Consider the following 27,883-nt stretch of genomic DNA (forward strand, 5'->3'; position numbering starts at 1 on the left):
TCTCTCACTCTCATTTCCTTTCCTGACACCCCAAACATTTTTTAACAAATATGACTCATTCTTCTTTATATTCACTATGCCATCTTTCGTAGAAGGACTTTTGCGAGCAAAGCTATGATGGACAAATTGTTCACTTAAAATCAGTAAAAAGATCCTGAATGAGGCAGCCAATTTCCAAGGCTCAAACAATATATTTCCTGTGTTTCAAAAAGCAAGCAGCTGCTATGCACAAGGTGAAAAGCTTAAATAGATAGCTTGAAAAGGCTTTTAATAGGACTAATTTATGCAGAACTATGAGTACAGTATAAACTAAACTAAATAAACTAAATCTCAACTAATTGACCAAAGTCAAGAAAAGCCAATAATTACCTCTTTAAAATGGGAATACGAAGTCACACCACCGAGGCTCAGTTACTGCTATCAGAGTCAAATGAACCAACTTCCATTGTATCCACAGCTATTAAGGGCTTTGTCATTAAACACACAGTCTGAGCAATACCTGCATCTCAGTAATGAGGTTTGGAAGCACAGCCAGCAGGCTCACAGAGAAACCGCCATCGTCAGCCTACAGTCTTATCTGTGGTTCATCATCCAGTCACAAAATCACTTACACAGGACCACAGATCACTCCACACCTAAAAATACTGCGCACAATAAAAGCACCAATGTACCTATAGTATGTAAAGTCACTGTGGTGTTTTATTTTTGTTCGTATATCTTCGTCGAAGCTATAGTGTTGCTGAAGTAACAGATAATGAGACATATAGAACAACAAATATCTTTGGAGTGACGGTCTGCTAGCATTATCACTGCTGTCCCCCGTCTTCAAAAAGTCTCTAGTCATGCCACTTCGCTAAAAAACAACCCACCAAGCTCACCTGACACAAAAAATAAGTAATACTAAAAGAGTCTGAGTGATTTAGTGCTTTGCATCGCCTCATGTTGTCTCACTTCAACTTGTCAATTGTTTGTGAAAAAGGTTTCACTTAAAATGGCATACATTCTGTGTCAGCATGAGAGAAATGAATCAATAATAGTCTGTATTTGAACTCCAAAGAAAGCCATGGAGAGTCTATCAAAACAAAATAGGCCACCATTATATCTATTCAGAGCATACATTGAGAAAATGTTTGAGAGTTTTAAGTGGCATCGGCATTATCAGCCCGTGAGGGGGGAAAAATGGTTAAAAAAACACAACACAATAAATTGGTGAAATTACTGCTTCAGTTCGCTGTAAAGCCTTTCAGACAGGTCTCGTCACTAACTGTCTCGGCTGCTAGTGTAACATGGCAAAGCGCCTAAATGGCCATCCATAAGGGTCAGTTAGAGAAAAACCACAAACACTAGACACTGGCTGGCTATCACCTTGTATTTCAAAAAGGGTTATTGTGAAAGATGGCAACTTTCTTTTTGAGATAGCAGCAGTAACCCTTTTAACAAGGCAAGGGGAGGCAAAGGCAAGTGTTTCATTGAAACACCTTTCAATAATCTTTCAAAAGGCAATTCAAAGTGCTTTACGTAAGACAAAAAGGCATCAAAACCAGATATAACACAAACACAAGGCACATAAAAACACACATATACCAATGTGGAATTAACATTGTGAACATTGTTCATCTGTGTCTACAGGGCTGTGGATGAGGATGCCAGCTCTTTTTTTCAGATCTGAAACGAATGCCAGGCTAAAGTAAAAGGACACCAGCAGTATCTGCCTGCAATTGGCATTAGCTAACAACCTCAGATCTTATCAGTGTTAACAGATGACGGCGAAAGAAGAACTTCTAATTGTGACTTTGACAGAAACATAGAATGAATGGAGACAATTGAAATGTTCAAAAATCTGAAGAAATCTTCAAACTCTGTGTAACCAATCAAATAAATGGCTACAACATATGGAGCCCCACTTCAGGGTAATTAGGAAATGTGTCATCACTGTTGCATTAAGCAGATGTTTCTGTGAGCTCTTAATGAGAATAAATGTCTGGAGGAAAGTTGTGGTAAATGAATATCTAACCTCCAGATAGGACATGGAGACACTATACAGCATGTCATCACTGGTCTCCTCAATGGCATGGAACAGGTCGTTCAGCGTTCGAACGTAGATACCTGGCTCCTTGTCTGTCCCCAGCATGGTGTATGTCTTCCCACAACCTGCAAATAGAAAATAAAAGTTAACAATAAAGAAATATTTATGGTCTGTTATGCTCAAATGATATCAGGCTGATTTAAGGGTGATACGTGTATGCTGCCCTAAGTTGAAGATGAAACACAGATAACTTGTTAGATTATTTATCCAGAGATGTGGCTGACTTTGTTTAAAAAGGTTGCTCTGTTTTCAGCTGGGAATTTTTTTTAAAGCCAACTGTTTGTCTTGAAAAGACAAAGAGGGTTTCCAGAAGCTCTGATAAACCCACTTTATTCTACTTGCTCAGCACTAAACCAGATAGGGTCAGCTACTAGCTGGTGAAAAATAGTGGAACATTTAGCAACTAAAGAGCCAGATTTACCTTGAGGATTTTTGGAGACCAGTCCGGAGTTAAAAGAAAAGTGAATAATGGACTTCCAGGTGGCCAGAAATATGACTTCAAATGAATGATAATCTCACTCTGTGTCTCATCGATGTAAATAGGCACCTGTTTGCTGGGACAACAACTTTATAGGGTGATAATATGTCAATCTTGTGGCCCCAAATAAGTGAATGAAAGCAGTTTTAAGAATATCATACTCATGTATACAGTATCTAAACATTGTTAACCAAAGTAAATCGAATATTTTAAATTAACCACCTTAAAGGTAAATGCTAAAGCAAGTGTTAACTGAGTCCATATGACTCATGGTTCAGACTTGCTGTCTTAATTTGTCCTTGGCTGGCCTGTTGCACACGGTGCAAGCAAACACATAAACACGCACACACACACGCTAAAATCCCGGTGTTTACTTCCCCATGACAGGAGACAAAGAGCTGTGAATCTCTGAGACAGATGGACAGACAGAAGGCAGAAGAAGTCAGTGAGACAGATGGATAACTTGATGGAGAAATGGTGCTCAACTAGTCTTTGACAATCTGTCTCTACCCACAGGAAACATGGGAGGTAAAGCATGACTCATTTTCTAATTAGACCTGCACAAAAAACTAAAAAAAGAAGACAGATGCGAATAAGATGTCTAACCCTTTTCCTGAGAGTGTGCTGCCTAGCTGACTCAGAAAAAGGCTGACCAAATATTACACATATAATTGGTTGGATGATACACCTTCATTCAGACAGAGTGCTTAGTGCACTGCTGTGCAACACACACACACACACACACACACACACACAAACAAACCTGTGGGTCCGTAGGCAAACACAGTGGCATTGTAGCCTGATATGAGACCTTCAATCAGCCCTTTGGTTGTAGCTCGGTACACCTCCTCCTGCACAGGAAGAACAAATAAACTTAAAGGGTGCATATTCTATAAACCAAATGTTGTGCCACATTTGTTCAGATTTCATTTGGTTTTTGTTTTATTTGAACTTTGACTCTTGACTGACCTGACTGGCTGAGTAATCGAATGCCACGTCAAACATGTAAGTCTTCTCCCTGGAGCGGTTGGCACGCAGGATGTCATCTGGGTCCTCCATGGGGTCCATCAGAACCACCACCTAATGATGAAGAGGAAGGCAAAGAAAGGAAGGAGGTGAAAAAAGAGGAAGAAGGTGTTAGGTCTCCAGGCCCATTCTGATGTCTGAGCAGCCTATTAACTTGATGATATGTGTTTTGTCCATCCGGGTGGAAAGTTAATGAGCAAATGTGCCCTGAATTCAGTGGGTTGAGGTTTGGCTTGAAAATGTGGCAAAGGTAAATGACCAAAAGGACAGTTGGGATGTTACTGAAATACAAAATGACTGTCCCAACTGAATTCTGCTTCAACTGGACAGCTCACAGACCTGAAAATTACAGTTTCACTGGGAGCTACTGTTATTATTTACTGTTTGATTAGATTATTATGTGTGTTAACACATAACTGAAAAAGGGAAATAAAAAAGCAGGTACGCTGCACAGCTGGAACATCAGCTGTCAGGACGAGCCAACAAAAAATGCAGAAGGCTCTCTGTCTGTTGCAGATGTCTGTTTCTGTTGAAACACTTTGCATCTGGTGTACACAGGGATATCTAAAGACAGCAGGCAGTCATAGCTGTCAGTGTCAGGCAGGTTTATCTATTGCAGTGGTTCACAACCTCTTTCGTTTTGTACCCTCACACCCCGATCAGAAGAGCTCAGGGACACCATCATGTTTCTTATGTGTCCAATTTATTTTTAAATGTATTACTCATAGAAAATGGAAATTGCTACAACAATTGCTTTTTAGTTGAAGCTACCACTTGTAGAGGCAGAAGCTGGATATTGTTTTACCTTCTCTGCATACTTAGCTAGCTTTCACACATTTTCAAATGAAGCAGGTTGTGTTAAGGAAACACCTTAACTGACTTCTCTGCAGTCAGCTTATCGTAGGTGGTAGTTGATTAGTTAGTGTGACACTCAATATCAGCCTCACACCAATTTGTATTCTTCTTTGTGTCTTTCTCTACTGATCTACTGTGCAGTTTCAATTGAGTCTTGCACACTTGGAATTTTGAGTATAACCATCAGACTGTAAGAGACACAGAAAAAATAACTGATAGTTAGAACAGAGAAAAGCAATGTCCCTTGTAAAAGCAAGGACAGGGAGAATAATTAATTTCAAAACATAGTTGAGACTAAAATTGTAAAATAAACCAAAATTTAATTAAAGTGAAGCAAACTTAGGTGCACTTCTCTGCTTTTTAGTCAGTATTTCTCCAACATTTCCTTACCAATAATTGTAAGAAATGTAATTAAAGAAAATGTAAATGTCAGCGGAAGCTGTTTTTCTCTAATGACAGACTGTACTCGGGAACAGACCCCTGTTGAGATCAAGGACACTTTCAAAAGTACGTATGCATGTATGCAAATAGAAATCCACTCAAACCATCTGCCATACTCTGAGTCCTGCTTATAGAACATAATGATGAAACCATCAGCCCACATGTCAAGGACATTCATACTGTAGCATCCAGAGAAGAAAGTCTAACCCTAAACCACAATCATCAGTAAATCACAGCTCTCCAAAAGAACATTTCAGGAACAAATTCTGAACAGAAATGGCACAGCATGACATCAGAGGAAATTATTATAATGCTGTTGACAAATCACTGCATCAGAGTGGGTGCAACCGGCTCGACAGGTCGTTCACAGCTGGAGGAAAATTATTCCCCTCAGAGTGTTGTGGGTTAGAATCTCATGCTATGCAATTGGCCGAAAAGTCAATAATAACAAAGAAACCAGTACAGAGGACCATTGCAGATACGACGGTGGGGAAGCTGGGAGTTTTGTCAGGTTTTTCAGCTGATCAGCTCCATTCAGCAGTGGCCCTGGAGAGTCCTCTGAGGCCTGTATTGCTGAAGCACCCGGCTTGTTTGATGACCCCCTCAACCACTGAGCCGCTCACTTTGAAGCCTCTCAATTGAAATTCAAGAGGAGAGATAGGGAGCGGGAGGAAAGATGGAGAGGTGAGAGAAATGAATGCAACACTGCTACTTTGTCCTTAGAGTTGACTCCTTTTCTGAGCTCAAGATATTTGTTTTCATGTACCCCCCCCCAAAAGAGTGTAATCTTTTTTACTGCATGCACATGGAGAAGATGAGGACACGACACAAGGACAGCATGTGAGCTGAAAAGTGGCACGTGCAGCAGCTACTTTCTTTCTGATCCTTTCTCCCCTCCTCTTCTTTCTTCCCATCCTCTTAACTTCCTGGTTCTCCTCTAACTTTTTGTTGCACTGTGTCCAGCTTCAATGACGTACGAGTTCTGATCGCATTTCACAGGAAAGATATTGTCAACGAGAGGGTACGTCTCTTAGTATCAGAAGCACTCTAGGTCAGACACACTTCAGCCACTTAGTCACGGCCAATCTGATGACCTTTAGAAGGAATATTAAAGTAGTCAGAAAAGTTACCATAAACATAAATACAGACCAATGACAACACCTGCATAGTTTATAGCATTATTACTTCTACACAACTTTGAACTATCTGGAACATACATCTTCATTTTGGAAAAGCTTCAAAGTCCTGATCAAAACTAAAATGTAGCAATGGTCAAAATTTGTCCAATGTGTGGAGCACAGTTTTGTACTGCAGGGCTCAACAATAAGGATTCCTTATTAGCAAGTTGCCCAAACGGGCAAGTGGTAAAAGAATTAAACACACACCGATGATTGAAGAAGCTAAGGAGTGAGCCATTTTGCTTCTCACCTCTGCACATGCACAGTACTGATCAGACACTAGAAAAGACAAAGTATGAGCTGAAACGCAAGTGACCATTTCAATAAATAAAACAATAAGTATAGAGGCAAGTAAAAACTGACTTTGGGCAAGTACATTTTGGACACATTTGGCTAACCAGGCAAGTGAAAAACATTGAACCCTGTGGTGTGAAAAATGCCAGTTGACTGAAAATACAAGGCTGAACCAAAGAGATCAGCTAGCCAGCTTAGTGTGAACATCGCCTGTTACTATATGCATGGTGCATGCGTGTGTAATTGTGTTCCTTGAGAAAGCTGATGAGCATGCAACAATGCGCCTACATAATTGCAAGTATAGTAGGTATCAAATAGTGTGTGCATCCATGCATGGTTTTGTCTGTATGCACGCACTTGGGAAAATCATCAAAGGCTAAGGGTGTTGATAACACCTCTTGTCCCATCTGTCATCTGTGTTTCTTGAGTTACAGTACCTTTCCAAACTCCACCCATGAACATCCACACAGCAGCTGCTGCTTGGGCAGATTCTATACCACTAATTTTCTTAAAGACTTCTGATAAGACTATAAGGTGCTGGCTCTAATGACAGTACACTGTGTGGCAACATAAGACTGGATGCCTGGGCAGGTGCCTTAGGGTTTTGATGCCAATAATGAACTACAGGTAACCTCTCTGAGTTTAGACTTTGCCAACACAGGTGCCCTTCACAGTAGACTGTCCTCTGAGTTCAATTAAGAGGCTTCTGTGCAACAAAGAGTCCGGGGTGAAGTACAGGTCAGTCTTAGCTGTTGAGTCTAGTGTACAGAACAAGTTAAGGAGCATTTGGAAACATGGTCGTCTCATGGAAACCATTAAACCGCCACACATCCTCTCTCTTTCTCACACAGTTGCGTGGAAACATGTACTCATACACACATAGCAACTAAGAAAGCAGCATTTCATGTCCTCTATAACAAGCAAGTCTGTGCAAGCAGGGTGGCAAGAGGCATGACTGACCACAAGAGCGGAGGCCAGCACACTCCCACGCAATGTGCTTCGGTGTATGCATTAGAGGAGGTGTCGTCTGTTGGTTTTTTACACTAAAAACATTCGGGAAGTGGCAGCTCTCCTGATTTATGTGTATGCACTGATGATGGCAAGGTTTAATGGTTAAATAATGTTGAGACAAACATGAGAAGAACTGATTGTAACACCTTCAGAAGTTACACAGATAATTTTATCAACAGAACAATTTGCAACTTGGTGAACTTTTGATTAAATAGATTAAATGGCAAAAATCCACTGGTACCAGCTTCTCAATGGTGAATATTTTCTGGTTTTCTTTCTCTTACTTTCTTACTTTATGATAGCAAATTGAATATCTTTAGGTTTTGGACTGCTGATCAGACAAAACAAGAATTTGAAAACTCTACTCTCGTCACAATTGGCTGACATTCTACAGACCAAATTATTAATTAAAAAAAAGAAATAAGAAATAAGTAATAATAAGTGTTATATCATTACACTACAAACAATAAAAGGTATGTCACTACACACACACTAAGTCATATCTATGTCTATAAAGCCTATTATTTATTTTCACATGGACTGACCAACTATATCACACAGCCGCAGATCCAAGCAAGATCTGCTGATCAAACTGTAACTTCGTCATCACGCAGAACTGGAATTGGTAGAATCAGCCTTAGAAAAGCTGATTGATTCATCCCTCTTATTTGCTGTACTTGAATCATGAATTCACCAGGCTGAAAACTGGGCTGTGAGTCAGTGGACAGCTGCACAGCAACCACTCTACAAACACAACTGGCACAATACAGCAAACACATAGAACCTGATAAGATTAATAGAAATGTCTGACTGGTGTAGTTGTCAATGAACAAAGTAGTGGGCAAGCTGTAACTATGACAATGATTATTAATTACTGGGACATTGGCTGTGACTCTTATATGAAGACACAGGCATAGGAGCACATTTATCAGTTATTATATATGTGGAAGTCAGTCGAGACAGACAATCATTTCGATCAATGATAGAAGATAGAAACAGTGTGAGTCCTCTCAAACGTCGTCCATGATGGTGGTTAATTCTGTTTGACCTTTTAGCTGTTCTATATCTTCTATCAGGAAAGAAGAAACTGGTTCACTGGTTCAGCTTGATCTTTCAGTGATAAGAACATTGGCAGACAAAGAAATCTCTCAGCGATAGTCCAGTTCAATAACGTATTATGTGGTGAGTGATGTCAAGGTCAGATTTTCCACTGGGGTTTAAACTGATTCTTGTTGCTCTTTCTACAGGGACCAATTACCCCTTTTTCGACCGCTAACTAATTGATGGTCGCCACTAAAGGAGACGTCAATTTTGACACAAGCGGGCCAGAAGCCTGAAGGAACTAAGAACCACATGGGGTGAAAAGGAAAGCAATTTCCTGGTCGACAGCCTCTGTAAACGTGGTGTCACTTTTAACTGTTTTAATCACGCTGTCCCGTTTCACAATGGACATCACATGCACACTTTTCATTTAGATGCTGGGTTTGACTCAATTTAATGTGACCCTGGGGGCTGACAAAACAAATGGTCAGAGCGTGAATTTACACACTGTGGCTAAGAAAAAAAGAGACTCCTAAAATATTCATATCCTCACAAGGATCAGCCAAAGTCAAAACAACAGCTTGCTTATGCAGCGACATGAAACCAATTAGCGTGATGGAGTTATCTAAATGCCATAAAAAGCAGTGGGGTGCGATGAAGCACCCTTGCCCAGCGCCTTCCTTGGCTGATGGGTTTTCTAATCAACAGGACCTGCTGTTCTGGTCGTTAAAGCAGCAGGGCTGACTTGGTTGGCCATCTTGCTGATTATAGCACTGCTAGCTCCCACCGCGGATCCATAATTCAAAGCCTGGATGTGGTACTGTTTCGCAAGCCAGCCTGCCCTGGTTGGTTCTCCCTGACTCGCTCCACTGTTGTGTGCCAAGTGGCAAATGCTGCCAAGACAGCTAACAAAAGTCAGCAGTCGTGTAGACATCAAGCGCTTTTATAGGCACTGGTTTCATTACACCTAAATGATGGCTCGGATCCCTAATAAAATGACAAAAGAGCAATTGAAAATCTCAATCATATAAATGCCCTACAGTTCACTGAGCACCACTGATAGTGTAATAACTCACAAAGTTTGATTAGAAGTTAAATCAAGCATTTTCCTGTCTTGTACCAGTAAAGTATTTATTCTCCATGATCATCACAAACAGGCTTCCATCGGGTCCCATTGCCAGCAGGTAAGACTGGAGAGAAACTGAAAACATCTTGTTAAAGTGTAATTAATAAGAAGATAAATAGTGACTTGGGCAGATAAATAGAGCAGCTCCAAATAAAGACCCAAAGAGAAAATAATCTGAAAGATCGGACAGCAACACTAGAAGACAGCAGATGGAGCAGGTAAGGTCCTTTTTTAAACAAAAACATGCAGACAGGGTCTGAATCAGAGCGATAGGGCCAAAACGTGTCAAACCAACTCTACACACTTGTGTCACCTTTTACTGCTTACATTCATGTCCTGTCTTTATTGCCCTGGTTTCAAAGGTCATGAGGTTACATCCTTTTCTATCAAGCTCATAGGGTTGACCATGCATGTATTGGAGAGATTAAGAGGAAGGGCTTTTGTGCATGTGGTTCATGTGTCAGTGTGTCATATCTAAAGTGCATGTCTGTCTAAGCATCTTGTTTTTCCCTAGAGACACCATCCTCATTTAACCCCCATCTCCATGTGACATTTGTTGTTACCAAGGGAGAGTGTTTCCAATTCAGTTCCAACTGCTTTCTGAGTTTTGGATGAAACTGGGGATCATCATCAAGGTTCCACCAAGCCTGTATTATTTTAAATCCTAAAAAATATTTAGAATTAAAAGAAATTATTTGGAACTGCATATACATACACCTGGTTATTAACAGCAGAATGGAATGTATAAAAACTGTTTTTTAGTCATGCTGGCATGGCTCTAGGGATGGCAATGTCCTTAGGTTGGTCCAGCACATTTGTCCAGACTGAAATATGTTGAAGGGATTTCTACTAAATTAAGACATCCATTGCCCCCAAAGAATGAATCCTACTTATTTAAGTGATCTCTTGACTATTCCTCTAGCCTCACCACATGCCTGGCGTTTATGGTTTTTAGGGAAATGTCTTGACAACAACTGGATGGATTAATAGGACATTTGGTGAAGACTCTAATGACTGTGTTAGGATTAACTGTAATCACTTTGGTGATCCCTTAATGTTTATCTATTGCCATCGTCAGATTAAAGCTTTAATTTGTCTATTGCTTTGCTTTACTTTAATGACACCACATACATTTCACCATTTCCCTACCCTTATCACTAAGTTGCACGATGACATATAGTTGTTTAACAATGACATCTGTGCGCTGCGTGAAGAATACTGCAAAGAACAAAGGATCAAGATCACAAAAAGAAAGCAATCAGGTCTACCCGGTGACCTTTACGGGGCAACCTTTCAAGCTGCTCTTTCAGAAGCGCAACCGAAGCTTTGGAAAGTCCAACGGGCACAATTGCGGCTGGTTATCTGATAGAAAACCTCAGAGCTGCCCTCTCTGCACCCCAACAATGCAACTGTATATCCCGTTTCAGGGGCTCTCGATGATCAGAGGTATGTGTTGGATCACAGTGTACCTGATACAGGGTGCTTGATAGCTAGGTCCGCTCTTCATTTGAGGTTACATAAGACGTCTAGCTGTGGCTGTGGCAAACGAATGTCAGATCAGTACAGTCAGACGAGTGTCGCTGTAATTCCGACTCAGACACTCATATGTGCACCTGTAGACACACACACCAGGGTCCTTGCAATAGGATTCCCAGCCTCTTACGTAAAGCAACAAGAGATCTTGAAAGATTTAGGAATTGGATGAAAGAAATAGCTTCTCTTTGGCTTTCTTTCTGCCACCTCTCCATTTCTTTCTCTCTTGCTCATTAACCTTGTCATTTCAGTTTTGAGGGCATGTAGCCCAGATGTATTATCAGATATCACAGGTACAGATGGTTACAAAAGATAAGAGGAACTACACAGCAAATTGTCATCCATAAAAGCAATTCATTGAACCCACAAAACTAAATCAAGTGTGAAGATGTGGAGGGTGCGGATTGCCCAAACATTGCCATTAATGTCACCATCAACATATAACATTAAAAGTGTTCATTTGATAGATGTTCTCGTTTGCAAAGATTCTTGGATCCAGACCGAGCATCCTGATCAGCTTTTCCTTGTTGCCTGTGTTACAAATTTAATTGGTTTTCATAACACATGTAATAACTCGCAGGTTGTTGATATATCCTGCTAACCAACAAAAGACAAAACCAAAAGCACAACCTCCTTGATGGATGTAATTAGGCTGATCACCAGGAAAGCTGCTGTTTATCCACTTGGTGCCATCATGAACAACAAACATCCAAGGGTACGCCAACTGGCAGAACAGCTCAGTAGCTGGATGCCAGAGACTGGCTCAGGCTGCTGGTTATTAAAGGTCAAAGGTATCCTTGAGGCCAGAGGCCGGAGGTCGGCTATAACACACAAACTAGGACAATCACCAATTACCCAGACAACAACACATGGGCACACATACGTACACACACTACAAAGAATCAAGTTTCAGCCTTGTAGTCTTTGTGGGTCAAAATCTAGCCATGGGCTGATATTTGAGTACAAGAGGAAAATCTTAAGAGTACAGAGAACCTGTACAGCTGTGTTTTTAGCATAAAATAAAATCAAGTGGAAACCTAAAGAGAAGCCTGCCTGGCTCATATGTGTCTTGCCCGCTACAAAAAGTGGCACTTAACATTAAAGACCATTATTTTGATTCATGTTCTCTAGTCACTCTAGCCATGCATCTGTGTTCAAACAATAATGACTGGTCAAAATCATATAATGCTGCAGTCTGCAACAAGTATAAAGGCTCAAAGGTTTCAGCAGAGCAACTGCTGAAGTCCACTGACACATCTGAACCAAGATAATTGCTGCCTTCAAATGTAATACTAGAACATGAGGTTCTATGGAAGTCATTATTTTTGATATTCTGGTGGTAGTGAGAACACTGTTGCTAAGCAAATGACAGTACAAATGGTAGTTCTTGCATTTCAACAAGAGTAGAGATTCACTAAATTCACAAATGAACAAAAAACTAATAACTTCCTCAGGCTTTTTAAAAACACCAGCTAACATCACACCTCATAAACTTGGAGGAGCTATGGTATCACAACAATGACAGCATCCTACTACCCTCTCACTTGACTTAACAGATGACTACAATTTAAATTCAGAAGTAAAGGGGCTGCAAGAGTCATACAAATGTTCAAATGCAGACAGTTCTGGGTTGTTTTGGAACATACAATTCAGTAAAAGATTAAACCAACAAACCTCATGAGCCTTGATTTCTCCATTTATACAGTGTTTAATCATTCAGTCATCATATATAATAGAGGCAAAATTGTGAGATAAGTATGTATCATCCATCATATGTATCACTATCATCAAATAAACACATTTTTGCCCCATTATAACAGAGAACAGACTGAGCAGTGCTAAACCAGTTCTTGTACTTAGTTAATTAAAGGCAGAAAATACATGTTGAAGCTTTGGAAAGTAATGCTCTTTGGAGGATCCTTTCAGAAGGAGGCAGCAGCAAGCTGTGCAAAGGATCCATTTAAGGCAGTGTCAAGTTAACTTCAAGCCCATATTCACATTTAATGACATCAGTAATAGCAGAATGGTGGTGAACAGCATGCTATTTTCAGGCTTTTCAGGCATTTTAGTCCATTTTACTTCCATCAGACATCACAGAGTGGGAGATGTCGTCTGTGTGAAACACAAGAGCAGCCATTAGTGTTTCCAAGTAGCTTCAAGACTTCTGTGACTACAGCACACAATGACTTTTCACAGGGTTTTAAAAAAGCACTGTAGTGTTTTTGTTATTTTTTTAAGATTAAAGAACTCGTGTAGAATAAAGTAAAATAGACTAAAGAATAGCCACATACTACTGGGAGCCACATGAGACTGTAAAGCTCATTACACAAAAAAATAAAATTGTCGGATTGCTGAAAAAAAAACGTTTTAAGTATGCTTTAACAATGTCAATACGCATAGATAATCTGCTTGATATTTGAGTGTGCTGCTAAAATTTAGTATACCGATGGTAGTGAAACCACTCCTGGAAGAGCCCAGACAACAAACAAACAGTATTCAAGCATTAGAAAAATATTTAGCTTTCTGTTTGTGAAGTTTTATTGTCAGTTGCATTTGACATTCATTGGCACACATCATGTTTCATTTCCTGTTACAACAATTATGTACATTGATGCCTTACAACTGCAGCCAGTCACCAGGCGATAGAAATGTTTTGGCTTCACGTTCGGGGAGCTGTCATCTTTTTCTTCCATCTTTATTTCCAGTCAGTGGTTAATAATACAATACTGTCCCACTTCATCATCATTAGCAGCACATTTTACCAGAGAGGGGACTTTTGTCATAATATTTCTGGATGGAAAAACTAAACCACAAAATAAAGCTGTTCAAAAACAATTGCTAATTTTAGCTTTCCAAAAATGAATCAGCTTTTTCTGATCAGGGACCCTTGTGGATAAGATAGGGTTGGGTAGGTACCATGCATAAACATTTCCAGCTTCAACTGCTTCAAGGCAGTCTCATGGATGAGCTTTACCAGACAAACAACATGTTGTTATGACTGGGGTATTACACAGAACAAACCATCAGAGACTTAGTCCCTCTAGTTCCTCAAGACATATGGGGGATGTTTTCTTTGTAAACGCCCTACCACCAGTAGCTGCAATGCTGTCTGTCCTCAGTCCTTTTCCTTCAATCTTTTCTATCCACCTGTTGCTCCTTCTGCTTTTTCTTAACAACACTTCCTTTTACATTTCATGTTCTCAGTAAATTGGTATTGTTAGGATCTCATTCAGTTCAATTTGTCAATGTCTTACTGTAAGTAGATTTGGAGAGGTCATTGGCTGTTCATGTTCACTTTGGTTGTTGTGAGAATCAACTTGTGACCTATTAAGTTAGGTTACAATAGACTAATCCCTGCCTGTCTTTCTGGCCAGGAGCCCAATAAAGCCAGCACATAGATGGCCCTACGGCTGGCCTGTACTTCCTGCTTGTGTAAGAGGTATTAGGTGGCCACGGAGCAAGCAGGGGAACATTGTACTGCTGATTCTGTTACACAGAACAGAGCACACACATACACGGACAGATGCACATACACAGCCCGAAAGGATGTGCCCTTAACAGAATTTTGCTTCTTCTACAATGGAAAAGATGTTGTGCTTGCGTAACCTGCAACATAATTAGTTGACAAAGTTACAGTAAAAGCCCTTTGGGTAGTTCCTATGTTTTCATCACCCCCCCGTGGACAGAAGAATGACTCAGAAAACACCAAAGGACACAACATGTAGTGAATAATTTCCATCTGCTACATTATGTTCTTTATTATGTAAGCTGTTATAACAGCTGGATTGTATAATTTTGTTTTGGAATCAAACTGCATAATGAACTCATTGTGATTCCTAGGTGTATCCAGCTCCTTAAGGAAAAGGGCTTGCTATATCCCTAGAGGAGCTGGTTGGGGGCAATAAGTGTGTTTACTTGAGGACTAAAAGCGCTTCAGAAGAACTAACATCAGGGCCACTCCAGCGTCTAGTCTCCTTCAGAAGCTGCTTGTGGTGAGCTGCCACGCCCTGCCCTCTCATCAGGATCAGGAGTGGTAGAGTAGGGAGGGCATCGAGGGGGATCACATACAACTAACACAAACATGCACAGACCCACCCTCAATGCCCCTTGTTGTAAAAGATACTCAAAGGAGGGGCAGGGATCAGAGGAATCAGAGAGAGTGTCAAAAATGAGGAAAGTGAAGATTATCCACTTACTAGGGTCAGACAGTCTATTTGTGTTGACAAATTAACCTAGCTTTGCAAAAAACTAGGCCTACCTTCTGTGTCTGACCCAAAATAAACTCTTCTCTGCTTTTAGTTCAATTCTGCGTCTCTTTTCTGGTTCTGTGTCTGTGTTTGGAGGTTAAATCTTGACAGCTAAAAGGGACATGGCTATTTGTAGTTCCTTTCCCTCTCGACCGTGAAGCTATTCAAACACTATGCCTAATAAAAAAAGACTGTGCATGGACAAAGTGTGCCCTTTTTCACGTCCCCAACAGATTTTAAACTAGGCTATTATGCGAATGGACAATGGTGTAGGAGACAACATTTCCATCAACCAAGTGTGGAGGAACATAAAGACAACAGAGAACTAGGTCATTTTAGCACTCCTGATGCATGTTACTCACTCTCCTTTACTCTCGGGATATTAATAAGCTTTCTACTAATGAAATCAAATTGGCTGTGTTTGAAAGAAAACAGGTGGGTTTTGTAATTAAAGCAAATCCTCAAGTCTGGTTTTTGATCAGGATGAACTTTTGCACAGCTTTGGTTACTGCCCCTCAGTACACTGCAGGCTGGAGTTAGTCAAAAATGTTGTCATGTCACATACTGATTGTATTTAACACCAGTTTTACCATCTCAAATTAGATTTTGTTTTGGGTACAATGCCTTTCTCATTTACAGTAATTAGTTTTCCAAGGGAAGCTGTTTTTCTTTATCAGGCTAACTACAGCGCAGCCTCTAAGGGGAAGGCAATTTGAATCTCCTTTCACTGACAGAACTGTGTAGATGGTGGAGGAAACTCTACACTGAGCACTTGAGGTGAGGTGCTTTGTACTCTACAAAGGCAGAAAATTTGCCAATTCATGGTATACTGTAATCAAGTAGACCTGTACTTGGACCAGGCTGAATGCTGCTTATTGTTTTAGAGGACTTGACCTTTACAAAGGAACCGAGAGGCAAAATGGTACATTTTTGTTTGCCTGCTGGCTGACATTCTCTTGCTCAGGGGTCAGAATGAACCACCTGCCTCAGTTTTTTTTCTTTTCAGGTAAACACATGAACGAATATACGGTAGGAACATCTTTTTTTTCTGTTGTTGGTATGTCCTCTTGTTGGTATGAAGAAGGGCTTTTAAGTCCTCCATTATCTGCACACAACAGAATTCTCGCTCTGAGAAGATAACCATGAAATGCCACCATCAATACTTTGTGTGATATTTATTGTTACTGCACTTACATTCCACCCACAATTCCACTCACAAACCTGCCACCTGAACAAATGTTCCATCAAAGAATGTATTTATAACAGCCAATTATTTTGCCGACATAAAAAGGAAAACCAAAAAGGGGGCATTCTTCCCCTGCTGCTTTTACTTATTCCCCCATATGGAGCGCTGTACTACTGAGGAACAGGAATAAAAAAACAAAAACAAACAATGGCCCTGACCTTGTCTAGGTGTCTCCATGGAGACGAGGCCTCACTATAAAGCACTCCCCACTGTGTGCTACTGACAGGCCAGCCCTGCCAAAGACATGCTTACCAAGTTCGAGGGCTAAGTAAGACACATCCTGCAAGGTGTAATCACATTTCTACTAACAATGTACATGAATACATTTCACCACTAGCAAGATCTCAAGAACAGATTGTTTTGGAATAAGGAACCTCAGATCTGTGTACATTTATTTTAATTAAAGCTGAAAAATGCTTTAAGGATCTAAGTGTATTCTGTAGTGTTTTGTTCATTTTGATCAGTTATTCTTATCTATGCTCAAATTCCTGGAAGTGTAGCTTCCAAGGCCACAAACGTTTGTAAGTAATCAGTAGTGAGATAAAATTGTCCTCTCAGGTGTTGAGGTTGAGCGACCATCTTTATCTCTCGGGGGATAAACATAGCTTTCCCGCTAGACTCTTAAGGATTGATGATGTCACCTCTCTGTCTTTTACTCTAACGTGGGTCGCTGATACTGTCTGACCGAGGCTATTATCAGTTTGGTCAGTTTAGAATGTAAATACAAACAAACAACTTCTTCATGACCAAACAAGATGTGACGCTGTACTAATTCCCAACAATGTGATATTTGAATTTTGAAGTAAAATCATTTTTTGATTGGAGTCAATTGGGCGCAGTCAGTTCTGTACAGTCATGAGTAAGAGTAAATGGCACTCTAGGTATAAACTTTTGTTCCTGAATGTAATGGTATTATTACACATTATAATATCATTGTGTCATAATACAGCAACAACAAGCAGAGACCAAAACATACTGGTATATTCAGTGAGGCTCTAACATGGAACAACAACCTAATCAACAACTTCTAATCTACAGATTGATTAGATGTCCATTTTAAATAGTATTTAATCTGCATGGGGATTCTAGTATCTCGCAACAACTTAAGGTGTCTGCGGTTTTCACTGTCCATAGTGTCCCAGACAACACTGGTCGGGCCGGTTTTTTAATTTTCACAACCTGCGTCATTAAGAAGCCAGCCAGAACACTTTGTCTCCTGCCTCCTGAAGTTATTCCTCTTTCCTTCTTCTTCTTCTTCTTCTTCTTCTTCTTATTATTATATAATGATTCTAGTTCCACTAGAATCTTGCTTTGCTTAGATAAAGCAAGGCCTACCTGGTTTGTGTATACAGTTTGGGATAAAAGACACTTTTTTATGCCAGTAACACTTGTCATAATATTATGACCATGACTGAATAAAAATATTTCAACCTGAACCATTTAATATCTCATTCATAAATCCACCTCACTACAACTCTGACCGGAGTACTACCCACTCAAGGATAAGAAAAGCCCATTGAGAGTAACAGGCAACAGGTGGTCCATGAAAGGCAGAGGCGGACCCCCTGAGGCTGTCAGAGGGGGAAGAGCAAAGCCAGAGAAAGAGAGCAGGTGGCAAAAGGCTTAACCTGAGCTAAACCCCATTCTATGAGCTCATCTCCGCAGGCTTAGCTCAGCTTCAAGTTGTCTGCTTTCTGCCAGGAAAGCCAGATCTAGGTACTCCCACCCAGTCGGCCAGGCAGCCACCAGCACCCAGCTAATCTGTCTGAGCACTACGTCTTGGCCATATGGTCAACGCCCGTCCGTCTGACTTGCAATCAGAGTAATCGGTACACAGTCTCCCGTATTTGTGGAGGGACAGCGTGTGAAAGGGATTAAAGTTGTTATTTTTATGTACAGTACATTCCGCATATAGTCTTGTGTGACAGTTATAGGTAAACAGATACGGCCGTCCCGTGGTCTATAATCTCACAACATCCCTGTGTTGTTGTGACCTGTCTCACCATATGCAATCTATCCATGTTAGGACAACCCAGGTAAGCCTTTCTCAAGATACAGGTAAACAGCAGATTCCCACAATCCCACTGTCTCAATAACAAGTGTGTATTGTACAGTAAGCTCTGCTAATCCTTCGCTGTGAACGTGCCTGAGTGAACCTGATGTAACCCCACAGCATATCTGTCAGTTTGTAAATCTCTCCACTGACATAATACAGTATGCTGTGCTATTCAGGTTTAAATCAACACGCTGCAGGTAAAGCTGAACAGGAGACACAAACAATTTTAATTTTTTCTCTGTGAGGTTTGGTTGAGCTGGAGACAATAACAAAGGCTTGTTATGGTGGCTGTGTCAGCACCATATCTACCTCTCTACTGCTTTGCTCTAATCCCCTGTGTCCAAGCCTATTTTAATTATGTCATGGCAGGCAGAAGTGCTGATGTTGTCCTTAAGACTTGGTATAATTGAATTACTTCTTAGATAATCTCTATAAACAGATACGTACATGAATGCAGAATCTGAAGGCAAGGGGCGAGACTTTGGTATCGGAAGCGTTCTGATTTCCGTTTGTAAGTACTGACCAATCACGTTTGACTGGGCTTTGGTTGAGTGCAGGTAAACAGTCCGTATGGAGGGCACAAAGAGAAAGATTGGTTGAAATCTTCTGACGACAATTTAGCTTTTTATCAATCTGGGAACCCATCTGCTATCGTCTGACGAGGATTTAGCACTCCTATGTGGTTTATAGAGATTATCATTCTCTCAAGTTGCTTATTGTACTGTAAATGACCAGCACATGGAAAAGGAAGTCTTGGCCCGGATAGCCGTTATCTGGATATCCGCTGGTTACACCAGGAGCCCTGACACATTGGAAGTTTCCCTAAATCGTCATCAGAAGATAGCCGATGGATTCCCAGATTGATTCTTAGAAGACAGGTCGACGTCATGGATTATCTGTTTCTAGAAGTGCTCTCTAGTATAATCCTTCAGCAGCATGAATAAACACTACTAATCACATCTTGCATGAATATAATGTTTCCCTCCAGCACTGGTCGAATCTGAGTCACCATGTCAGCTGTTGCTATGCTGTCACTTTTCTGGCTTCGTCTTGGTTAATCAAGAAGAGCTGCCCACTACCAGTATGCCCACTACTGCATCAAACAGCCTACACTGAGCGAGGAGACACCTCAGCAGGTTCCCAGTCACGATGCTCATTATCATTTGCACTATGTTCATCATCATCACACACTCACAGCTGGTACTGCTAAATGGTCTCCAAGAGGGAGCGGTTCAAAAGCTTAGGCTGCAGGTAAACATGGTCCTCATGGAGCTCGTACTTGTCCTTCTCATGTGAGAGGTCACATGGTAACAACAACATCATTACATACTGCGCACAGTGGTCATGCTCTAAGGACAGGGTCCACTGAGGGGGCTAGCATACATGAATCCAAAATCCTTGTCTCTGGTGTAATTTATATGTATGTTTAATTTATATGTATATTTATGTCTATTATTTAGGTCTTATGTGTAAGACTAGCCCTTTGCTGCTACATTGCATAACTGGCCATAATAGCCGATTTATATTCTGTTCATTCAGAAACATTCCTGTCATACTCTACACTAATGGAAAATGCAATTAGCGTAATGGCTCCATTCAAAGCAGTTTACTTGCCAAATAAATCAGAAAGCTTTCTCATACTTGGGGTAGGGGGAGAAAGAAAAATAAGACAAGTGGGAGTAGAGTGAATGGAAGCATAATGCGGTTAGTACTAGCTATTATAAAATTAAAATTAAATTAGATGATTGAAATCAGTATACTCAAATATCATATGTACATGTTTATATTACAAAAATTACAGCTGCAACTGATCTACTGATTATTTTCTTGATTAACCAATCAATTGCTTGGTCCATAGAACGGCAGCAACTACCGAAACATCCATCACAACTGAAAGCTTTCGGAACTTTTGTTGATGGTAAAACATCACTGAATTAATTGATTCATTAATCGCTGATTCACTTTCGGCTCTATCTAACAGAAACAGGGATATGGTTAACTAACAGTTCTCGAATCAGTTTACAGTGAGTAACATATGGGTTGAATTTCAGCTATCAGTGCAGTGGTGGCTGCAGGAGATAGCGGTAGTGCCAGAAGTTAGCAACAGTAAGCAGTTACCAACAACAATCTTAAAAGTCTTAAATTAATTTATATATATGAGTGACAGCTGCTGTGGAGGTTGGTGTGTTTTAGCTAGCGGGGGGGGGCAATAGCCAATGAAATGAAGTTAGCAGCAGCAGTCAGTATCATCCAGTTGTGGTCTCCTGTACTAGCTTCTCTGCATTGGCTCCCTGTAAAATTTAGAATAGAGTTTAAAATCCTCCTCCTCACCTATAAAGCTCTTCATGGTCAGGCCCCTTCATATCTTAAAGAGCTCATAGTACCCTATTACCCCACTAGAACACTACGTTCTCTGAATGCTGGGCTACTTGTGGTTCCTATAGTCTCTAAAAGTAGAACAGGAGCCAGAGCCTTCAGTTACCAAGCTCCTCTCCTGTGGAACCAGCTTCCAGTTGTGGTTCTGGAGGCAGACACCCTCACCACATTCAAGAGTAGGCTTAAGACATTCCTCTTTGATAAAGCTTATAGTTAGGGCTGGATCAGGTGAGTCCTGAACCATCCCTTAGTTATGCTGCTATAGGCCTAGACTATCGGGGGATTTCCCATGGTGCACTGAGCTCCTCCCTTCCTCTCTCTTTCTGCAGAGTTCGGTGTAGACCTGCTCTATTTGAAAAGTGTCCTGAGATAACTTCTGTTATGAATTGGTGCTATACAAATAAAACTGAATTGAAAAATTTAATTGGTGGGGCATTTGTTTCAGAGACACTTTCTGTTCTTCTATGATCTCATATGATCTCTGACAGAACTTGTATGTTGTGTTGTGGGTAATGCAGGGGGCAGTTTTTGAAAAGGAAGAAGAAAGTGTGGAATAAAAAAGATGATATCTCTGGTTCTGCTGCATCAATTTGGTTCTTTTTTTAGAAACTGAAGTAAAAAACTAAATCAATGGAGTACTCTTTTAAATGATTAACTGACTGAGAGGCAATTGCAAAATAATTGTTAAATGAAACTACCAACAACACAAATAATACAAATGCTACACAGCTCTGTAATTTGATGTCCAATTAAACCCCACGGATTCACTATGGTGAAGCTTTCAGCTGTCTGCTTATGAAAGAATTTGAGCCTCTCTGTTAGTCGTTAGAAAGGTCACCGTCTGCTACTGCTACAAGTCTGAGTCATCCAGCATGAATTTACAAATGAAACGTGACATTTGAGCTTTATAAACAAGGTGTTTTTCTTTTTTAAAAGAGCTGCTGGCTTCACCGAGGTCCCTGCAGACACCTTATCTGTGCAACCTCATGACAGGCAGGAAGAGGGTTCTGAAACGGAGACAACAGTCCTCTCCCACACGAGCGCACACACACACACACACACACACACACACACATAAACATACACAGCGGCAGAGTAAAGGACGGCCATCTCACCTGGTCGTCCACTTTGTGGGCCACGATCGTAGCCGCCTCCTCCTGCTCAGCATCGCTAAGGGGTCGGATCCTCAAGGCAACCTGCAGCACAGAGTATATTTAGTCGTGTTTGAATTTAATCAACACAGAGATATTCAATTTACTGAAATTATAGGTTAGAAAATGAATTGAACTCTGCCTCGATGGGCAGGAACGACGCTGACAGCACTAAATGTATAGCTTCTACAGTGAATGAGTCTGTGCGTCTGTGTTATATCTAGAGTCGTGGCTGAATTCTAGGTTCCTCCATCGATTTTGACCATTTTTACAGATCTCTTTTAATCTTTTAAATGTCAAGCACAGAATATACGATTTTCTTCCATTCAGCCAGATAAAGACCACTCACATGTATCTGGCCCTGAGCTTAAACTGAACCCTGAATTCTGAATTAATTTCACATTTAATATAATTTTTTTTCTCTCTAGTTTCCAGCCCTCACAGCCTAAACACGCGTAGGTGATTTAAACTGGAAACTCAAAATTGTAAAAGATGTAAAAAAAAACATGCCGCCAGCAGCCTGAATGTGATGAACAGGTACAAAAAAACATTGAATGAATCGACTAACTAATTTAACTCCACATTCCACTCTTCACGGCCTGATTAATGTCAAGACGCCCTGCAAAACTTAAGAAACACATTACAGTTAAGACATTTCCGACAGTCAGCAACACTCATCTCAAATGTGAAACAGACACCTGTAGTTTTTGACGGTACATTAGCTTCCCCTTATCAACGCTGGACAGCATGATGTCTTTTCATGAAAACAGACAATATCAATCACAGCAGCAGCGGCGTCGTGTACCCACTGGCATATGCAACAACACTGATGTACTGTTGAACACACTGCAGCATGCTAAATAAACCACTTTAAAGTATTTGTAATAATAATGATAATATGAATAGTAATAATGTAATATTGTTCCAATAATAAGGCACTTTCTCTGTCAGCACCCTGTAGAAAGTGCATTACATGCTGTACAAGGGAGAGGCCAGGCAACTCAAACAGCCACTTCAATAATTCAGATATAGACTGCAGAACCCAGAGCAGGTAGTGTATGGTTTGAATCCGGACATATTACACTAACAATGCACGCTGTTAGGAATTATAACAAGAATACACTGCACTGGGTACACTCGCACAATCTAATGCAAATGCTCTGCCATAAATTCTTCTTTTATAATGGCTTTTTTTTTTTTTTTTTTTTTTTTTACATAGAGGTGTTAATTAACTTATAGGTTTTAACAGTGAGGTCATAGTTAGTGGTAGTGTTGCACTGGGCTGCATCACATTCAGAAACACCTCTAAAGACATTGTAGTCCAGTGCAGTGTACACCAACTTTAACTCTACAGGCATCATAACAATAAAGAGTTGTATTAGATTGTGTAATTAGTTAAGCAGCAGATTTCTGTTTGTTCTTATATGTTTGAGGTTTATTAAACGTTATTGACTACTAACCACAGACTGTTTGAGTAAAGATTGTGCGAGTGAATGCCTTAGCCAGGAATTTAAAAAGTATAAACTCTGTACAACTCACAGTTAGTTGGTGGTCCTTTGATTCCCCCGTGTCCTTCATGGTCACTATCGGTCCGAGTGAAGGATAACGAGCGTCAGACGGGACACCGGACCATCCTCCTCGCTGTCGGTACCTGCATGCCTCCCCCCCCCCCACCCACCCCCTTCTGCTAACGAAACACCTGCAAGCCCACACAACTCAGCAACTCGTGGACTCTCCGCGGCTCCTGTAATGGTCTCTGTCTGTCTCCGGCTGAATAACAAACAGCAGTTAACTGTTACCGAGCCCAGAAACGACTTGACGACCTGAGCGTCACTATCAGCCGAGTCCCCCGGCTAACTGTAGTCTTTCTACGTCCCCCCCCCGCTCTCCCCCGCTCGTCCTGGTTCTCCCTCAGCAGGCACAGAAACACGGAGAATAATAGAAGAGACAGGTGGGTAACACCAGCAGCAGCCCACCTGCTACCTTCACTTCCTCAGCCGGTCCTCGCTCCTCTCCGCCGCCGCCCTGCTGCCGTTGGTTTCTATGTGCGTGCGTGTGCGCGTGTTTGCGTGAGCGCGCGTGCGTGCGGCCTTGTTGCCCCTGGAGATCCGCGGAGCGCCCGTGTTCCGTGAAGCTAACGTTAGCTAAATAAATGCTAACGTGACTTCCGACTATTAAATAAAAACGCGCGTCTTTTTTCATGTAATGTGATTTTGAAGAAAAAAATAATATCGCATTGATTCTATTTTGTTATTATATGTGTGCATTATTCCTTTATTATTATTATTTCCTTCACAAATGCAAACATTATTATTATTTTTACCTTCTAAAGTGTAAATATATTACAAATATATATATATATATATATATATATATATTAATCTAAAATTATAAATAAATATATAAATATGTGTTCTGCAGGAGTTAATACAGCTTCCACTGGGTAACATTTTTTTGCTGAGACTATGCTGCCACCTGCTGGCCAATTTAAAAGTTACCTTTCTTTGTGCCAACAGTCGACAAACAGAAGGACAAACACACACATTTTAAAATATAAACAAACACACATACTGAAACAAATACATCAGTCCGTTTTGGGGGCTCTGTTCCCAATTTATGTTAGAGGGTGAAAAAATTATAAGCTAGGTGTTCATCCCCTACCTAGTGTCCAAAACACCACAAACAAATACAATATATATTGCTTCATCTTGTCACTAATGATTGATTGAAGTGGTGTGTGTGAAATGTGTGTAGCTTGTGTTCCCTTTTGAACATAAATAAATGTTGGATATATGTTTTTCTCTGCAAAAAAAAAGTTAAATTACTTAGTCAAAAAAAATCTTAAAATGAAATCTGCATGTTCTCCCTCATCAAAGACTCTAGAATATATGAATATACAAGTTAAACTGCTGGACACAAGATATTCACTAATAAGTGTATGCGCACTGGAGCCTTCAAGTTTCCTCGCCACACTAGTGTAAGCTGAATATGGGTCCACAATTGGCTCCAAACTAGCTGTGCTGTTAAATCATGCATGTAAATGCACAGAGAAACTCTCCTCCTTCAGCAGATGAAAACAAATATATATGAAAACAACCTTCTAGTGCCAAACTCTGCACAGTAAAGTCAAACGTACAAGTAAAGTAACAGAAATATATCTGCAGTAAATATAATTTTCAGAGTTAATGTCATTTTAAGTCAAATCAAACATCAGTTTCCACTCAAATTAATACAGTAAAGCACTTAGTAAATGTACTTTGTTACTTTCCGCCACTGCCGGGCAACCAGCAGACTCAGAGAGTTACTCTACCCAGCCAAGAAAATGCATATAACCCCCTGAAAACCACAACCATTCTTTGATTTCTGTAGATCAAACAACCCAGATGTAAGGTGTTAAGTTGAGTGAGCTTTAGAGGTGCAGGCGGTTTTCATCACTTCATTAATTCCCTCGCCAATCAAATCAAGACATTTCCTCTCTGGAAAACTGTGAGTGGAATTTAGTATTATTTATGTGATATGATTAATCAGTTATTCAGAGGTGGTAACAGATTAGTCGATAACAAACATAATCTTCAGTTCCAGCCCGAGGAAAAAATCACTAAACATAATCTCAATAGTATGGAACAACATCACAGCCACAGTGTTAATGTGAAATAATTTAGCTGATTACAATAGCTATCAAGTTTTACAGTATTAATTAACATGCAGAAATTCAATCATCCCTCAGGCATGAAACTAAGATCACACAGTAAGATCAAATAAGTCATCATTTAGATGCTATAAGCAGATGTTAATTTACCACACTGTGGGATATGATATATAGAGTGGAATATTATCACATTATTATATGATTACCTTTTTGAATCATGCATTTTGGGTGCTTGATTAAACAAATTTAATGTCTGTATCTCTCATGAGCTATCACCAGTGCAGCCAAAATTAATGAATAATATAAAACACATTCACACATTTGAACAATTTGAATATGAACCTTAGTCTTGACTAGAATTGCAGCTGTGTCCATTTATTTCTCCCCTACTTTAACTCTAATTTGGAGTGCTTTAATAGACACAGACATCTTGTGAGGATTTAATTACAGTATTTTATATTATGCAAAGAAGTTATGAGAATGGATTAAAGTATGTTCAAAGGTTTGATGTCTTAAAAAAACATCTTTTGAGACTTCAAGGAGGCCAAGTGTCCTTTGGTGTCCATGAAAGTAACACGCAGCATTGTCGTTTGTTTTTTTACCATACAAAGTCGCCTTTCTGTTGCACCCGAAGGACACCCAACAACGAAGTGAAGACACATCGACTTGTACTCAAAACTTATTTATTCAACTCACAATTAGACCCTGAAGTTTTTAAGGTCACACACAAAATTAAGCACCACTCTCAGTGCCTGTACAATGTCACATGCTGAAAGAAATGACACTAAAGAAAATAATTAATAGACAAAACTGCATGTATTAAATCCCTACAGAAAAACAATTGTTAGTCAATACAAACTGTACTGTTTGGGTGGTTTGAAGTGATGAAAATAATTACCTGAATATTTTCAATGAATCATGGTTAGAGCAGCACAGCTTCCCAAGTAATGAAAAAGACTACAACTTTTTTGTATTAGTCGGATTAGATATGCAGAAAACATGAATTAATGGCCCTTTAGAAAATACAAAAAAATATATAAAAATGGCACATTGTTTAAACAAAAATAATCCACATGACAATGAGTCAACAGTCTGTTATTGTACAACTTATATACAGAAGCCATGGTCTCAAGGTAGTCTCGTCTCCAGGAGATTTAGAAACATAAAGCTTCACTTGCAGGCATGTCTGTGTGCGAATATAAATAAATGATACCTCAACAATACCTCCTGCTGTGTGCTGCCAGTGCTGGGTTTGTGCTTCACAAATATCAAGCACGAAGCACAATACATAAAAAATGATATGCCACGTTTACATCAGCTTTATCACATGTTCATCTTTGGAGACCAGAATGTACGTTTTGGAAAGATCTTGTTGGAACAGGAGAGACGAATATTTTTAAAAAATTGATTTATTTTGCGAACATGTTTCTTAATGTTTTACTGCAGTGAGAGATTAATCCTCTATCATCTGTTTCGTCTTCGTGAAGAGTCGAATCTTTGCCATCGCACCTTGTTCCCCCCCCTCCCCCCAATGCTTCACCGACATGTGACGCAGCCTGACGACTAACGTGTCAGGTAGCGAAGGAACACAATGTATTAAGAGCAGGTTAAGTTCGACAGCGCGTGTCAAAAATATTTAGCAAGTTCCCCCCACGAGTGACAGAAAAGTGTGATTAATCATTTATGAGCGTACGACACACAGAGACCAGTACAGATATGGATCCATCGTCCCCAAAAGACTGCCAGAATGGAGTACTGCTGGACTTACAAGATGTTACACACTGTCCTCTGTGATGCTTGGAACAGCCACACACTCTTTGTCTGTTGAGCGTGTGTGTGTGCGTGTGTGTGTGTGTGTGTGTGTGTGTGTGTGTGTGTGTGTGTGAATGTGTGTTGGGTGATGCCGTTTCCCTCCTCGGACAGATAAAGAAGTCTATGCTTGGAAGTCGTTGCCAAACTGTCTTCTCTGTTCCTCGGTCATGGACAGGTAGGTGGCCCTCATACTGGGAGAGTACTGCGGAGGAGAAGGTAAACACACGGACACACACAGAGAACATTATAAAGCTGATACAAGGTTTCACAGGCACAG

The 27,883-nt window shown here is 40.3% G+C and overlaps 2 protein-coding genes across 3 annotated transcripts in view; both read right to left on the reverse strand.

Moving 5' to 3' along the window:
- The window catches only part of kif19 (kinesin family member 19), a 33,759-nt gene extending 9,745 nt beyond the window's left edge, over window positions 1-24,014 (reverse strand). The window contains exons 1-5 of the mRNA XM_051417857.1: window positions 23,685-24,014; window positions 22,110-22,190; window positions 3,534-3,644; window positions 3,328-3,415; window positions 2,015-2,151 (exon numbers count right to left, since the gene is read on the reverse strand). Of these exons, the coding sequence (XP_051273817.1) occupies window positions 2,015-2,151; window positions 3,328-3,415; window positions 3,534-3,644; window positions 22,110-22,190; window positions 23,685-23,723 (456 nt within the window). The 5' untranslated portion in view covers window positions 23,724-24,014. The remainder of the gene's footprint in view (window positions 1-2,014; window positions 2,152-3,327; window positions 3,416-3,533; window positions 3,645-22,109; window positions 22,191-23,684) is intronic.
- Window positions 24,015-26,460: 2,446 nt separating this feature from the next.
- The window catches only part of ttyh2 (tweety family member 2), a 57,170-nt gene continuing 55,747 nt past the window's right edge, over window positions 26,461-27,883 (reverse strand). For both annotated transcript variants that reach the window (XM_051417859.1, XM_051417860.1), the window contains one exon: window positions 26,461-27,808. In XM_051417859.1, coding sequence (XP_051273819.1) covers window positions 27,728-27,808 — 81 coding nt within the window. In that variant the 3' untranslated portion in view covers window positions 26,461-27,727. The remainder of the gene's footprint in view (window positions 27,809-27,883) is intronic.

The sequence above is a fragment of the Dicentrarchus labrax genome, unplaced genomic scaffold, assembly GCF_905237075.1.
Source record: "Dicentrarchus labrax unplaced genomic scaffold, dlabrax2021, whole genome shotgun sequence".
Lineage (NCBI taxonomy): Eukaryota > Metazoa > Chordata > Actinopteri > Moronidae > Dicentrarchus > Dicentrarchus labrax.